Below are 17,654 nucleotides of genomic sequence, written 5' to 3'. Positions count from 1 at the left end.
TGACCATATCACAGCTTTAGTACTGAGGACCCAAACTTCAGAATTAGCTGTACCTGCAATAGGAAAGTATAACAGTACTATCGATCCCCCGATATCAGCCATTTGGTTAACAGGAATTCTACCTTACAGAATTTACAAAAGACTATTCAAAAATTTGGGATAAGGAATAAAATCCACTCTAATGAAATTTATGTGAAAAAAGGTAATAGATGTGTAGTCTGATTTATTTTAACCCGGTGTTTCTTGATGCAGGCAGAGGTGATGCAGCTTTCTGCTATGGGAAATTATGGTGCAAACCATTTTCTAGGAGCTGTAAAGTGGCCTGTTAACTTGTGAACTTTGGGACATAGGAGAAACTGGAATACCCAAGTCACCTTAGTACTGGGCCTCCAAAACATCTGCATTACCTGCTAGGAGATCAATAAAATTGATTCATTGGCTTTTAAGTAAAGGTTCGCAATCTAAAAGAGCTACTCCCTGTCGTGTTACAGTTTGAGGTAGCCTCCTGGAAATGATCTCAAATACCTTCTCTTTCTATGTGGGTCAGCTTGGGAACTGATCTTGAAGATGTCAAGGCACACAAGATATCGTGTAATCCCCCACCTGTTACTTTGTATCATCATGAAAGTGTCAGGATTATGGTTATTATTATATACGTGAGGTCAGCCAATAGTATCCCACGGTGTTGGAGATTACAGTTCAATAATTCTGCAGAAATTACTGTGGTTCGCAATTGGTTAGCAATCAATCTCTGCAGCACTGTTAAAGTTTATTACAGTAAATGAGCTGCATTTTTGTTTATTATTAATCTTACACCACGTTTAGTGTTGTTATAATTACCCAGTGAAATGCTAACAATGATGTGATCAGCAAGAATGTGGTCTCCATCTTCACACACCACTCTGACAGAATACACTGAACTACCTCCTGACTCAAAACTTCCATTCCACTGGATTTGTTTAATGGGTTTCTTCAGCAGCAGTTTCTCTCTCGGAATAGCCTCAAGCAACTTCTGAAGCAGGTTCGGGAATAATCTGAAACAAGAGGGCATTCTGTCACTGGGAACACAGAAAGGGAAGAATGTGCAAACTCCATTCAAACATGGTAAATCCATATGGATACATCAGGGAGAAGATGGTCATGGTCATGGAGAGTGAAGAAGTATTTTATCTGGTATTAACTTAAAAATTCTAGGATGCAAAGGAAACTAGAGTATTAATTGGTTATCTCCTAAATCTCTGTAGTGTGGAACTGGAGACTCATATTTACTAAATCAGGCAAGAGTGACAGATTCCTTCTTTTCAGATGAAAAAATGTTCTGGAAATATTTCTCACTTCTCTATCTCTCCCTCCCCACATGCTTAACACTTCCTCTTGCAATCAAGGCAGGCTCTTGTTGACGTCAATCATTCACCATCGATCATTAACTCAGCTGTTAACATCTCATTTCTCTAATTGTAAATGCCTTCTACTCAGACAATTGCCAGGTTCACTTTAAATGACTACAGTGAACCTGCCTAATTCACAAGTTTTGGTCAGAATACTGTAACCAAACCCAGACATCCTAACCAGCAAAAACTCATTTAAGGGAGGTAGCACCATCAATTTCCAGGAGAGGTGGGATGTCTGCAGTAGAGTAGCTCCTTAGCAGCTAGCCAGCTAGTTTAAATAACGTTAGCTATGCTAATGAACGAATGACACCTGTTAAACTCACCTCAACATGTCTTTTACAGTCTTAACCCACCATGGGCAATAGAAAAGTCACTGTTGCAAACAGTGCAGCGAGCAACACTGTCATTATTTTTGACCCCCATTAGGCAGGGGTACACTTTAGTGTAGTCTGCGGTGGCGTACATTTTATATTTTCTTTTTTTGGAACACTCTGCCATGGCGCGCTCTCACTCTCGCTCTCACTTGCTCTCTCTTGCTCTCACTCTCTCGCACACGATCTCGTTCACTCTCTCCTGCTATTTCTCTCGCTCTCTCTCGCTCTAAAAAAAAATCAATTTCCGGAATATTGTATATTGTATATTGCATCAGGGAGCCACTATCAATATGCGGGAGACTCCCGGAACTTCCGGGAGAGGTGGCATATGTGCCAAACCCCTCTTCAAGAAATCTATCCTATCAAACATAATTATTTTAAAAACTTCAGAATCATGTAGTATTTCATAGAAACATAGAAAACCTACAGCACAACACAGGCTCTTTGGGCCACAAATTTGTGCCGAACATGTCCTTACCTTTGAAATTACGAGGGTTACCCATAGCCCTCTATTTTCCTAAGCTCCATGTACCTATCCAAAACTCTCTTAAAAGACCCTATCATATCTGCTTCCACCACCATTGCCGGCACTCACGCACTCTCTGAGTAAAAAACTTACCCCTGACATCTCTGTACTTACTCCCCAGCACCTTAAACCTGTAACACACATCAAAGTTGCTGGTGAACGCAGCAGGTCAGGCAGCATCTCTAGGAAGAGGTACAGTTGACGTTTCAGGCCGAGACCCTTCGTCAGGACCTTAAACCTATGTCCTCTTGTGGCAACCATTTCAGCCCTGGGAAAAAGCCTCTGACTATCCACATGATCATTGCGTCTCATCATCTTATACACCTCTATCAGGTCACCTCTCATCTTCCGTCGCTCCAAGGAGAAAAGGCCAAGTTCACTCAACCTGTTTTCATAGGGCATGCTCACCAATCCAGGCAACATCCTTGTAAGTCTCCTCTGCACCCTTTCTATGGCTTCCACATCCTTCCTGTAGTGAGGTGGCCAGAACTGAGCACAGTACTCCAAATGGGGTCTGACCAGGGCCCTACATAGCTGCAACATTACCTCTCAGCTCCTAAATTCAATTCCACGACTAATGAAGGCCAATACACCGTATGCCTTCTTAACCACAGCGTCAACCTGCGCCGCTGCTTTGGACGTCCTGTGGACTCGGACCCCAAGATCCCTTTGATCCTCCACATTGCCAAGAGTCTTACCATTAATACTATATTCTCCCATCATATTTGACCTACCAAAATGAACCATCTTATACTTATCTGGGTTGAACTCCATCTGCCACTTCTCAGCCCAGTTTTACATCCTATCAATGTCCCACTGTAACGTCTGACAACCCGCTACACTATCCACAACACCCCCAACCTTTGTGTCATCAGCAAACTTACTAACCCATCTCTCCACTTCCTCATCCAGGTCATTTATAAAAATCACAAAGAGTAGGGGGTCCCAGAACAGATCCTAGAGGGACTCGGCTGGTGACCAACCTCCATGCAGAATATGACCCTTCTGCAACCACGCTTTGTCTCCTGTGGGCAAGCCAGTTCTGGATTCACAAAGCAATGTCCCCTTGGATCCCATGCCTCCTTACTTTCTCAATAAGCCTTGCATATCGTATAAGGTACAATATGTATACAATACATACCTTGCATAAGGTACCTTATCAAATGTCTTGCTGAAATCCATATACACTACATCTGCTACTCTTCCTTCATCAATGTGTTTAGTTACGTTCTCAAAAAATTCAATCAGGCTCGTAAGGCACGACCTGCCCTTGACAAAGCCAAGCTGACTGTTCCTAATCATATTATACCTCTCCAAATGTTCATAAATCCTGCCTCTCAGGATCTTCTCCATCAACTTACCAACCACTGAAGTAAGACTCACTGATCTATAATTTCCTGGGTTATCTCTACTCCCTTTCTTGAATAAAGAAACAACATCTGCAACCCTCCAATCCTCTGCAAACTCTCCCGTCCTCATTGATGATGCAAAGATCATCGCCAGAGGCTCAGCAATCTCCTCCCTCGCCTCCCACAGTAGCCTGGGGTACATCTCATCCGGTCCCAGCGACTTATCCCACTTGATGCTTTCCAAAAGCTCCAGCACATCCTCTTTCTTAATATCTACATGCTCAAGCTTTTCAGTCCACTGCAACTCATCCCTACAATCACCAAGATCCTTTTCCATAGTGAATACTGAAGTAAAGTATTCATTAAGTACCTCTGCTATTTCCTCTGATTCCATACACACTTTCCCACTGTCACACTTGATGGGTCCTATTCTTTCACATCTTATCCTCTTGCTCTTCACATACTTGTAGAATGCCTTGGGGTTTTCCTTAATCCTGCCCGCCAAGGCCTTCTCATGACCCCTTCTGGCTCTCCTAATTTACTTTTTAAGCTCATTCCTGTTAGTCTTATAATTTTCTAGATCTCTAACATTACCAGCTCTCTGAACCTTTTGTAAGCTTTTCTGTTCTTCTTGACTAGATTTATTACAGCCTTTGTACGCCACGGTTCCTGTACCCTACCATCCTTTCCCTGTCTCTTTGGAACGTACCTATGCAGAACTCCACACAAATATCCCCTGAACATTTGCCACATTTCTTCCGTACTTTTCCCTGAGAATATCTGTTCCCAACTTAAGCCTCCAATTTCCTGCCTGATATCCTCATAATTCCCCTTACTCCAATTAAACACTTTTTAACTTGTCCGTTGCTATCTCTCTCCAGTGCTATTGTAAAGGAGATAGAATTGTGATCACTATCTCCAAAATGCTCTCCCACTGAGAGATCTGACACCTGACCAGGTTCATTTCCCAATACCAAATCAAGTACAATCTCTCCTCTTGTAGGTCTATCTACATATTGTGTCAAGAAACCTTCCTGAACACACCTAACAAACTCCACCCCATCTAAACCCCTTTGATCTAGCGAGATGCCAATTGATATTTAGGAAATTAAAATCTCCCATCACGACAACTCTGTTATGATTACACCTTTCCAGAATCTGTTTCCCTATCTGCTCTTCGATATCCCTGTTACCACTGCGCAGCCTATAAAAAACACCCAGTAAAGTTATTGACCCCTTCCTGTTCCTAACCTCCACCCACAGAGACTCCATTGACAATCCCTCCATGGCGTCCACCTTTTCTGCAGCCGTGACACTATCTCTGATCAACAGTGCCACATCCCCACCTCTTTTGCCTCCCTCCCTGTCCTTTCTGAAACATCTAAAACCTGGTATTTGAAGTAACCATTCCTGTCCCTGAGCCATCCAAGTCTCTGTAATGGCCACCACATCATTGCTCCAAGTACTGATCCATGCTGTAAGCTCATCAGCTTTGTTCACAATACTCCTTGCGTTAAAATGGACACATCTCAAACCGTCGGTCTGAGCGCGTCCCTTCTCTATCACCTGCCTATCCTCCCTCATACACTGTCTCCAAGCTTTCTCTATTTGTGAGCCAATCGCCCCTTCTCCAGTCTCTTCAGTTCAGTTCCCACCCCTCAACAATTCTAGTTTAAACTCTCCCCAGTAGCCTTAGCAAACCTCCCCGCCAGGATATTGGTCCCCTTGGGATTCAAGTGCAACCCATCCTTTTTGTACAGGTCACACCTGCCCCAAAAGAGGTCCCAATGATCCAGAAATCTAAATCCCTGTCCCCTGCTCCAATCCCCCAGCCAGGCATTTATCTTCCACCTCATTCTATTCCTATACTCACTGTTGCGTAGCACAGGCAGTAATCCCAAGGTTACTGTCCTGCTTGCGGTCCTGCTTCTCAACTTCCTTCTTAACTCCCTGTAGTTTTTTTTCAGGACCTCTTCCCTTTTCCTACCTATGTCATTGGTACCAATATGCACCACAACCTCTGGCTGTTCTCCCTCCCACTGCAGGATATCTTGGACACAATCTGACACATCCCGGACCCTGGCACCTGGGAGGCAAACTACCATCCGAGTTTCTTTCCTGCATCCACAGAATCGCCTGTCTGACCCCCTAATTATAGAGTCCCCTATCACTACTGCCCTCATCTTCCTTTCCCTACCCTTCTGAGCCACAGGGCCGGACTCTGTGCCAGAGGCACGGCCACTGTTGCTTCCCCCAGGTAGGCTGTCCCCCCCAACAGTACCAAACAGGAGTACTTATTGTCAAGAGGTACAGCCACAGGGGTACTCTCTAGTACCTGACTCTTCCCCTTCCTCTCCTGACTGTTACCCACTTGTCTGTCTCCCGTTGCCCAGGTGTGACCACCTGCCTATAACTCCTTTCCATCACCTTAATCGCTCTCCCTGACCAGACAAAGGTCATCGAGCTGCCTCTCCAGTTCCCTAATGCGGTCCCTTGGGAGCTGCAGCTCGACACACCGGATGCAGATATGGCCATCCGGGAGGCTGGGAGACTCCAGGACCTCCCATATCTGACACCGAGCTCAGAAAACCGGCCTCACCCACATACTACTTCCTTTCTGCAATTAACAGAGGTAAACCTACCTTGCCTCATTACCACCTAAGCCCATTGAGCAGAAGCTCTATCACTCTGCTAACTCTCACTCTGCTGCCTGCTCCGAACACTCTAAAGGTTCTAAAGGAAATAGACTTGTAGCCTATCATATGATCAGAGTTAGAACTCCATTGGATCTTATTTAGATCCTTGGAATTTTTTGATGAGAAATAGATGAGAATATTTATCAAAGATGCTATATGAAGCCTTTGCCCTTCCATAATTTACATTTAAGTATAAATGATTACCAGATCTGGGTAGCTGAAGTGGCTACCATCAATCAGTTGACCATGACTTCTCCAGTTACATTACCAATCTCCCATTAAGACACCGAGTGAAATATCTAACCATTTGACAGTTATGAGGGGTCAGTAATAATGTTACTGAAACAGTTATTTATCAACATTAGAATCATAGTAGCAGTATTTATACGTTGACCATACAAGCAGATTGGGTTAATTGATAATAACTGAGCTGTTAAAAAAGCAATTTGCTTAGTCACATTAATTTAATGATAATGTCCCACATTATCAATTTGCGGCTGAAAATAGTGCCTGAATTAACATATATTAATGAGATTAATGTAGCATTGCTTTCCTCAAATAGCTGATAAACTAGCAATATTAAATAGCCTGCCTGTTTCATGGTTTCTATCTTTGAAGGATAATGAATTGGCCCTGGTTGATGGTTGCATGCTCTACTGAGAGAACACAACACTTCTGCTGATTTGTCACAAGTGTCATATTTCAGGTCTTGTCTAGCTACAAAGAGACCTAATACACTTTTAAAGGAAAATGCTCTGTTTGTTTCATTAAAGGCAAACATTTGACTGGCCCTCAACCTGATTGTATGAACAGCAATTTCTCTAACTTCCCCCTCCACTTCTCTCTTCTCCAATTCCCCACTTTGGCTCCCCTCTTACCTCTTCTCTTCTCCACACCAGCCTATCACCACCCCCTGGTGCCACTCCTCCTTCCCTGCCTCCCATAGTCGACTCTCCTCTCCTATCAAATTCCTCCTTCTCTACCTCTTTACCTTTTCTACCTATCACCGCCCCAGTTTCTTACTCCATCCTCCCCTCCCCCATCTGCCTGGCTTCACCTATCACCATCCAGCTTGTACTCCTTTCTCTCCCCCACCTTCTTATTGTGGCTTCTTCACACCTCTTTTCAATACTGAGGAAGGGTCTCAGCGTGAAATTTCGACTGTTTATTCAGTTCCATAGATGCTGCCTGACCTGCTGAGTTCCTCCAGCATTTTGTGTGTGTTGCTCTGCGTTTGATTATATGTTACTGTTTATGGGGTTCTGGTGCACTGAAATTGGATACTATATTTGTCAATATCATACTGAATCATTCTCCTCCTGCTCTTTCAAATATAAAAGATTAATTAATTGTGTATAATAGCATATTTATATATTGTGCATACCTTAATATTTATTTGTAAGGACTTTGTGACTGAATTTGCAATCTATCCACATAAGTAACTGAAACATTCAATAACTGATGATTTCAAAGAAAGGTAGATGCAATGTTATCATTCATTTTGAGAGGACTAGAATATTAAAAACAAAGATGTAATGTAGAGACTTTATAAGGCATTGGACAGACTGCACTTGGAATATGGTGGGTAGATTTGGGCCCTTACCCAAGGATGTGCTGGCATTGGAGAGGGTCAGGACAATGATTCTGGGAATGAAAGGGTTAACATATGAGGAGAAATTGATGGCACTAGGCTTGTACTTGCTGACTTTAGAAAAATGAGGGGAGGGGGATCTCATTGAAACCTATTTAAAGCAGAGGTTGATAGGTTTTTGCTCAGTAATAGTGTAAAGGGGAGAAAGCCTGAAATTAGCCAGAATGATAAATCAGGCATGATAGAATGATGGACCAGCCTCGATGGGCCAAATGGCCTAATTTTGTTCCTCTGTCTTATTTCAACATTGAACATTGAAACATTGAACCAATGCAATATTTAGGCATTTTTTGATGTGTTTGGGATCTTGTTGTATTTATTGCTCATCTCACAAATGTCTGAAAGAATTAAAGGTCAGCCATGAGGCATGAAATTGGAATCTCATGTTGACTGGATCAGGCCAGAGTGGTGGATTATTTCTTCCCACTTGAATTAGTTAGGTTTACATAAACTTGATTATTTGCTGTTATAGGGCTACAAATAAGCAGATTTTTGAATATTGTGTTTAGCACACTTCACGACCAACAATGACTGTCACATTGAGTTGCTCACCCGATATTATAACCTTTAGGGTAGAAGACCAAATATACCCAAACCAAAGGCAAAATTATCATTGCTAGTAAACATGATAACAATTTATTTGCAGTTAGTTTTGAGTGTGTTTCACTAACCCTGGAGAGCTTCTGTCATTGCCTTCAATGTTTTTATACTCCTCATATTCGTGCACGGACACTTCACCCAGACTAGCTGCTGCAAGGTGAGCACATTGCAATTTCATTAACATGCTCAGAAAACCTTGCTTCTGCCTTCGCAGGTCAGTGTGGTCACCAACCCATTGTGTGAGTAGCATTTTCACTTCCTCCAAGTAGACATCAGCAAGGCTCTTAGCTTGAGCGTATCCCCTTTGGTGGGCAAGAAGATGAGCATTTTGCAGTATATTTCTAGCTAGATTCTTCACTTCTTTCACAATGTCAGGATCCAGCTGTTTCTGCATATTTGTAAGCACTAATAATTCAGGGCCAGACCTGTCATGTGTTTCCTGTAAAAGGTCATGTTCTTTGGCCAGTTGATAAACAGGATTCTTTGTGCTTGCCCCATGAATATACTGGGCTCCTTCATCAATGGTTGATTTACCTGAGAAGATTAAAAATACCTTTATTTGAGATATAATTTCTAAGCTAAATAATTTACTTACAAAATGACTAAAGGAAATACAGTAGATTCTGGTTAATTGGAACCACATCAGGATCAGTACATTTTGGCCCAGTTAAGCAACTGCCCTGATTAGCCGAAGTTTCAAGGAAATAGTTTAAGAAAGTATAAAAAAAGACAAACTACCATTTAATTGAGTAACAAATTAAGTATTTAAATGAAATACAGAAAAAATTAGAACACTAGATATTCTACAGAAGCTCTCTTTTGGTTGGGGTTGACCATAAATGTTGTGTCCTTGCTGTCTATGTGATACGTAAACCTGGGCAGTACATTACAGAGAGCAAGCTGTTGTCCATGCATCAGGCTCCCCCTCTCCACACAGATGATGAATCCAAAGGAATAGTAGAGACTGATACAGTTTGGTATCAGGGGCATCACAGGAGTTACCACTCAGCTTTGATCTTTACATAGAATGGCCTTAGGGACTCCAGCTCCAGATTTTTCCCTCGGGGTTTACTCCCAAAGCCTTCCCCATGAGTGGGAATAGCCACAAGCTAGCAGAGGTTTGAGATCAGAGTTTTCCTTCTCCTAGATAAGCTGCCAACCACGGCTGATGAACCCCTTTTGTCCAAAGTGACTAGTTTTAAGGTGCCAGTAACCTGCCTTTGACCTTTCTGTCAGTAGAAATGGTTCTGCTGGGCTTAGTAGCTAAGCCACATGTAAAGGCCAGAAGCTGGTCATGGTTGTCAGAGGTTACTTGAGGTGCGTGCCATTGGGAACATTTAATAGGTAGTGGGAGCTAATCCCCAGTAACTCCCCTTGCTATGACAACCTTAAGGAACTAGCAATACTAAGACAGTACTGTGAAATTGGTTTCCAATAGTTATCAACAGAGGGACTCATTCAGTATATACTGCTGTTTTCTTTTGATTGACTGTAAATGAACAAAATCATCACAGACACCTAGTTCAGATAATGGACTGCCTTTATATAATGCTTGCGACAATTCCGTCTTCCAAGTTTTCATTTTCATTGTAATATTCAAGATGATTGTCGATACCTTCAAATTTTTCATAGTTTCTAACTATGATGTTAGTGAACTCATTTTCATTTTCACTCAAGGCCGCTTCTAGCATCTTCAAGCCCAGAATACTTGAAACTGTAGTGAGCAAAACAGTTCTGAATTGTCTTACTGCTTAGTTCTTGCCGACTGTTAGTGACAAAAATCACTGCTTTTTGAATACAAACGCATGCAACTGACTCTATTTAAAAACTGTTCACTCTAAGCATGGTGTAGTACCTAATGACCATGCAAGTGCATGCAGTGGATGCTAGTTAGAAAATGTTCGGCAATAGTCTCCTGTCCGAATTAAATGGCAGAGTGCCCCAAATAAACAAAGAAAATCCCGGCTATTTTCTCAATTAGATTTTGTTCCTTAAGAGTTGTCCTAAATAAGCTGCTACCTCGATTAACTGATGACCAATCAACCAGCTACTGTATCAGCATCAATTACTGTATCAGTAATTAATTTGGATTTTTCAAAGTATTAGCTTTGAACGTTATAAATAGAAATATTTAAAAGATGATTACATGGGAACTTATCTCCCATCAAATTATAAAGTGCTGATGTAAATATAGAGTGCACAGAGGCAATGAATGAGTGGTGAATTTTATGTACATTTGTACAAGAGGCCTAAATGTACTTCCTTCAGATAAGCTTAAAATATTCACATCAACTGCACTTCAATTTAGATTAGATTAGATTCAACTTTATTGTCATTGTGTCGAGTACAGATACAAAGCCAATGAAATGCAAAGAATAGTGTTATTTACAAAATAGCTGCGAATTTGTTTTCTGAATAAAAGAATAATTAGGCTATTGGATACTGAGAGAAGAATTAGTTTCAAGTTAATGGAAAGTGTAAAGAAATGGTAAACAGGTTTACACTATTATTGGTCAAATTTCATGACTGTCATCTGAGAACAAAAGTAATTTACTTGACACTTTTTTTTTGATGAGTGGTTTAGTATTTGTTGCCAACTAGAAGTAATCTACTAAATGAGTTAAAAAAAAAGTTTGGTAAGTTTATTCTCAAATCGCGAGAGCAAAGCCATAAAATAATCACATGTTAATGCATAGATCTGTTGTTAAAGTGAAAATATTATAACATTTGATTTTTGATAGATCTTATGTTCATCATTTGGTGAACAGTGTGCCTGTGTATCAGAAAAATCTACATTTTTGAGCAACAGGAAGACATGGGTAATTATTTTGTTTGTTTAGTAATACTGTGAGAATAGGCCCTTCGGCCCTTCAGCCATCCAGCAACCCAACAATTCAACCCAAGCCTAAGGAGGGGACAATTTACAATGTCCAATTAACCTACTAACCGGTACATCTTTGAACTATGGAGGAAACCGGAGGAAACCCACACGCACATGGGAAGCAACATTCTCTCTAATTTGTAATGACCAGTGTGCACAGAAGTATTTTTTTTACCTAGTGACAACAACAGGTGCACACTGAATAATTTCTTCAATAAGAGCAGTATAAATAAGCGAATTCTAAAATCTGTAGACACATCATCGCAATCTCCATGTTGTCGACACCGCAACAGAAACCCGAAAAGGAAATAAAATTGCGTAAGATCATGAAATATACTTAACATGGCAACAAGATGGAGGATGACAACCTTTTGTGTGCATTTTAAATTACTTTGTGAGCTAGTAGAAAAGTATGTGTGCTCGCACATGCACACACCCTAGAGGGAGCATTGATAGGAAGTAATGTACAAACTTGCTTACAGAGGATGCCGGAATTGAACTCTGGACTCTGATGCTCCGAACTGTAAGGGCATCACAGAGGGGTAGCAGTTAGCTAATAGCTACGCTACCATGATGCCCCATAATTTTCATAATTCATAGTTACTGATGTCTTCATTTAATCACACCTCGGTTATGATTTTAAAAAAGGATCTGACTTGATGTATGTTAATTTCTACCCTCCTGTGTGTTTTCTGAATCATTAATCATACCAAACAGACTGCCTCTGATCCGCCCTCCGGGTTGACTTGAGGCCTCAATAATCTGAACATCAGTTAATCCTTGCGTTAGTAGTTTTCCAGCAGCTCCCACACCAGCTATCCCGGCTCCAATTACAACCACTTTGGGACCTTTCTTCGGCATATTTTTTGAGCCCGTCCTTAGAAATAAAAAAAAGACACACACAAACACATATAAACTACAAATTTTCTGCAAGACAGACCTGCAATAGATATGTCTGGTGTGACTTTGGTAACTTCCCCTTTAAAACTTCATCACTTAGTCATTGCACAGAAGGCATTTAACAACAGAGTAAGCTAATAGCTGGTTAGAAGAATGCTCCGATAAATATTGCTGGATTTTTTTTACCTTGAGATTTCCTTGGTAACAGGCTTGAGAGGAAATCTAATGATGAACTTACCAACCTCTCAGTTGAATTTGCATTTGGCTGATGGTTCCTTTCAGAATCAGCATGAAAGACTGAAATCCAGAATGTCTGAATTATTATCTTTCAGGATATGAGAAAGAGAATTTTGTTTGAACCTGGTTTGCCGTTGAAGAATATCAAGGAAAGACAGTTCCATTACATCAGGCGGTGATCATTGACAAGAACTGGCAAGGGCAGTTCTCCTAAAAAAATAGGTAGATACTAGTAATATATTTAAAACCCAGTTGCAAAAATCAGGCAAATTGTAAAGGCAGCCATTTCACTCACTGTAAATGGCTTTCTGTGGAGAAATCCAATCAGCTTTATCCCTCTACTTTTTCCTGGCAATCATATGAACTATTTTCAAAACTCAAAGTTCAACGTACATTCTATTATCAAAGTATGTATAAATCATATAACCTTGAGATTCTTCTGCTTAACAGATAGCCACAAAACAAGAAACCCAAAAGAACCCATTTAAAAATAAGACTAACACCCATTGCACAGAGAGAGAAAACAAATCAATCAAATCATGCAAACAATAAAGCAAGCACCAGCACTCAGAATGAAATTGAGTCCATAAACCCAAAGTATTTTCCCTTAAATATTTATCCTATTTCCTCTTGAAAGCACTGGGTAAGTCTCTTTGTCTCTTTCCACCTCTCATTCTGGCAGTAAGTTTTGGATCATAATCACACTCAGGGTGAAAAGGTTTCTCCTTACTTCTCCCTACACCACTCCCTCCCCCAAACCTTTAGCTCTTTAAATTGAAATATTTTTCTGCTCACAAAATGTAAAAATATATTTCACATGAACTCTGTTATATAAACTCCTTGTTAATTATTTGTTTTATATTTCAACATGTAAAACCCCAAGCAATATTTTTTGTACTTTGATAGGCTACAGGTAGTATTGATGTACCTTAAAGCAATTGTTAATCAGATTTGTAAACATCTAGAATTTCACCTAAAATTCACAATGAGAATTGGAACCCTCAGTATTTTAGTAGTTGAAACTCACCTATCAGATTGATCTATATAAGATCCAGTTTGTCATCAATCTTGATTTTTCTTACCTCTGACTTATTCATGGGATAGTAAAGCTGGCATTGAATGGGAAAAATCAATTTTAACAGCTGTACTAACAATGTTATAAAGCATTTTAAAGCATGTTGTTTGTTCAAATACCTCAATAAGTAGTAAATAATTATTTAAAGAAGAGTATCACTTTTTCTAGTGTCTTGACCATCTATTTCTCAACCAACATCATAACTAATGATTAACTGATTGTTTAGCTCATTCTACTTTTTGTGGGACCTTGCCCTGTGTAAATTGTCTGTCATACATCCGACAGCAGTTACAGCAGTGAGTTTCTTTTCCTTTCAGTGATTCTGCTAACCATAGAAAATCAAATCCACTTATATTCAGGTGATCATTTGACTTCCCAAGTTAGCAGGCATTTTTTCCCTGTCTGTCTCCTATAATTAAGCAGGATTGTGTATACTAATTGAAGTTGGCTGCTTAATCTTCCAGGCCACAATAAATGATCAGATCCTTTCCAAGGTAAATGTATCTTTAATGCATTCCAAATTTCAATAAATACTGATAGAAACAAGAAATAAACTTTGTGTAGTCCCAATGGAAATTAATGAACCTTAATTTTTTTACTTTATAGTGCTTACTGCTTGCTTTAATTTTAATGCTATGCAATTTTTCTGATATGAAGTAAAACTTAATGTAAGGCTATTTTAATGAATTTTATTAAAATTTAAGCAAAAAATGAAATGTTCCTCTGGACCACGGTGCACCCACAAAACATATATCACACACACTGCATAAAGCTAAATATTACCACAAGTAAGTTAATAAAATATAATTCAAAATGCATGTAGTATGCAGCACAGGTAAACAATAAGCAGCACAGTAAACAGCTCACTGTCCTAGTGATGTGATCTTGATGGTGGAAGGATATTCATTAGTCTTACAGTCTGAGGGAAGAAGCTTTGACCCAGTCTGGCATTCCTCGTCCTGATGCTCCTGTACCTCCTTCCTGATGGTAGTGGGTCAAAGAGAATTGTGGGATGGGTGGTCGGAGTCCTCAACCATGCTTCAGGCCCTTTGTTTACAATGCTCCCAGTAAATGTCACTAATGAGGGGGAGCGAGACCGTGGTGATATGGGAACACATCAAAAGTTTGAAAAGTAAAAATGTTTAAAAAGCTTTCAGGAAAAGGCTTGGAAAACTGAGAAAAATACAAAATAATGCATAATATCAGAACCTAGAACAAAAACAGGGAAAATTACAGCAGGTGTAAATTTAGCCTTTGTAGAATAGCATCACAGAATGTTGAGAGGTGATAGCAAAGTCATGTGGCCTTAGTTAACCACCCATTCTTAAAATAAATGGTCTAATCTTTAGATTTTGAACTGAATTCAAATTCCACTGCTCCAGTCATAAATCAGTATGAAATCAAGGGATTATCAAGAAGCTGAATATTTATGCAATGCAACCTAAATGCAGAAGTCTATGTAAGGCTCAAGGCAAAAGTTGTTCTTTCAGTATCTCACAGCAGGGTGAATGCTGATCAAACAAAGAATGCCGCTTCTCCAGGAGGAATTGCAAATCATGTTTCATTGCTAGCAGCTTGTTCAGAAGTGAGGTAAAACTGCAGTGGCAGGGGTGGGGGGGACCAGAAGAGTGAAGAAAAATGTAAAACTCATAATTAGAAACACCTCAGAAGGCATACATGATAGGAGAAGAAAGGTTTGTTTCACATAGAAGACTAAAATATACACAGACTAAAATAGAGTGTTAGAAAATGAGTCATGAAAATATGACAGCCATTTTAGTGACCATATGGATTGACCCAGGGGGGTGTCCAAAAGCATCTTTCATTTATGTAACTTTGAGGAAATTGATTGGAACATTGCTCCATATGCTGGGCATTTGTCAATGTGCATTTTAACAAGGCAAATTATGAGGTCCAAGATGATAGACTACTCAGACAAGTAAAAACCCATTGGATCCAAGGGAAATGCAAAATGCTGATATTCCATGGACCTGTAAGTTGGACTTTTTGGGGCTTAGTTCTCTTTCTGATAAATTATCAAAGATTTAGATTTGCATTTAAGGAAAATGGTTAAAATTTATGCAAAAAATGCAGTTGATAGTGAGATAAACAAATATAAGCTCCTAAAAATATCAATGAATATCAAGTGAAGCAAGGTTCCTTATAAACTTAAAAACTGCAGTGAACTTTAGAAAATACCAGATATTTATAATAAGTGAATAAAAGCCAGTAAAAGTCAATCCACAAAGATCAATCTGAAAGTCAATAGTTTTCTTTAAAAATGTCATTGGGTGGTCCCACCTATGACTAAGCACATGCTCACATGTGCAAGAATGGGTAGCTTCATTCTGACAGTCCTGTCAAAATATTAGCATCACCCACTGACATCACAATTGGCTGTCTCTCCATTCTTCCAGTGGGAGTCAGCGGCACACATATCAAAATGACATTTAGTGTGATTTGGGCTACAAACACAGATTATTCGTCTTCATAATCAAAATGCACCAAAAAATCTGATATAGAAACTAATTGTTATCAAGATCTCTCTATCTTAGTTCAGCTCAAAGAACAGGCGAGCACTTATTAATGCAGTATGTTAAAATAACAGCAGAAAAAAATACCTTTTCTCTTAAATTGCATTTACTTTTATATATATTTTGCTAAAACAGTTTGGGTGTACATGAATTAATAAATGCTAATGAGAAAAGCAGTATTGATATGTCAACTTTTCTGAAGCAGTATTCCTCAAACAGAAATGTCTCTGAATGTAACATGTTCTAAGCCCATAGTTGGCAAAATGTGCAGCTGCGTTCTCAGTTAGTAAATGTTTTTCATTACACCTTTGTTCCTCAAAGAGATTAAATCTGAATTTATATGGTACTGGTGACAGAATAATCTGTTTGTGACCAAATTCCATTCATTTTCAGTACTCGTAACTCACAACTAAGCATTGTGAGATGGGTCTATTTTGGAATTTCTTACCTTTGTTTTAGACTTGTTGGTGTGCAGCAGAAGATAGATTTTCTCAGACCAGATTTTTCCTTCAACTGAAGTCTCCCTAGCAACCTCCCGATCTTTTGTTACTTTGGCGGAGAATGCCAATAAATTGTTAACAGTCTAAGGGTAGTTTCTAACTCGCGTGCTTTTTGGCTTAAAAATAAGCAATGAAATTCTAGAAGTCACTTGTTACTGAGTAATGAATAACGTAGTGTTTATATTTCCAGAGTTTAGCTGCACTGAAAACAAGATCTGACTTAGTGTCAACCTTCTGCAATTGTGATCAGGTTACTGCAGGAACTTGCACAAGTTGTTCACATGCTTCTTTCTACAGCAAATGTGTGTAAATAATGATTTATTTATTTATTTATTTACAACTTTGTCCTTTTCACCAGAGATCTTAATGTGTCAGCATATTTCTACTGGTCTGATTTGCCTCTGGGTTTTTTAGAGATCTTAAAACTTATACCAGGAGCTACAAGGATTAGTCTATGGAATGATGCATTGTCAAAGCTTAACAATTTAAAATGTTCTCCTTTTCGGCTGAAACACTGTATTTATCAGCAGTGTGAGTACTTGTGAATTGAAATCTTCATTATTTTGTACCATAAATTAAACAATAATAGCAGGTGTCCCTTATTATAATAAGGTCCAGGGAGTTGCCACCATGTTCACCAAACTGAAAGCAGTAGAGGGCAGATTGTGATGCCTTTACATTCATGATAAAAAGCAGAAAATAATTAAATAATTGTACCAGAGAACCAGCACAACGTTGCACTATTTTATGATCCGATGAAATTTATGTCAATGTTAATAATGGTGCACAGCCATAGAAATGAAGAAAATAATAGTTCAAGAAAATTAACAGCTTAGAAACTTTATAGCATTGCATGATGTTTATTAGTGCCGAACAACATAATTTTGGCAATTGAGTACTTACTGTACTTTTCTTGAGACTCAGGAAATTGCTTTCTCGT

General features: G+C 39.5%; 1 protein-coding gene across 6 annotated transcripts in view; it reads right to left on the bottom strand.

Moving 5' to 3' along the window:
- The window catches only part of LOC134358785 (spermine oxidase-like), a 31,245-nt gene extending 14,419 nt beyond the window's left edge, over positions 1-16,826 (bottom strand). The window contains exons 1-6 of one of the 6 annotated variants that reach the window (XM_063071656.1): positions 16,663-16,826; positions 13,633-13,714; positions 12,607-12,815; positions 12,179-12,345; positions 8,659-9,121; positions 925-1,034 (exon numbers count right to left, since the gene is read on the bottom strand). In XM_063071656.1, the coding sequence (XP_062927726.1) occupies positions 925-1,034; positions 8,659-9,121; positions 12,179-12,345; positions 12,607-12,659 (793 nt within the window). In that variant the 5' untranslated portion in view covers positions 12,660-12,815; positions 13,633-13,714; positions 16,663-16,826. Of the gene's footprint in view, positions 1-840; positions 1,035-8,658; positions 9,122-12,178; positions 12,346-12,606; positions 12,816-13,632; positions 13,715-16,662 lie in introns of all 6 variants that reach the window. The other 5 variants (XM_063071747.1, XM_063071314.1, XM_063071399.1 and 2 more) reach the window with 5 other exon arrangements.
- Positions 16,827-17,654: the final 828 nt, after the last annotated feature.

Source organism: Mobula hypostoma, chromosome 1 (genome assembly GCF_963921235.1).
Source record: "Mobula hypostoma chromosome 1, sMobHyp1.1, whole genome shotgun sequence".
Lineage (NCBI taxonomy): Eukaryota > Metazoa > Chordata > Chondrichthyes > Myliobatiformes > Myliobatidae > Mobula > Mobula hypostoma.
Note: the sequence above shows the minus strand (reverse complement) of the source record. Positions and strands in the feature narration are given on the sequence as shown.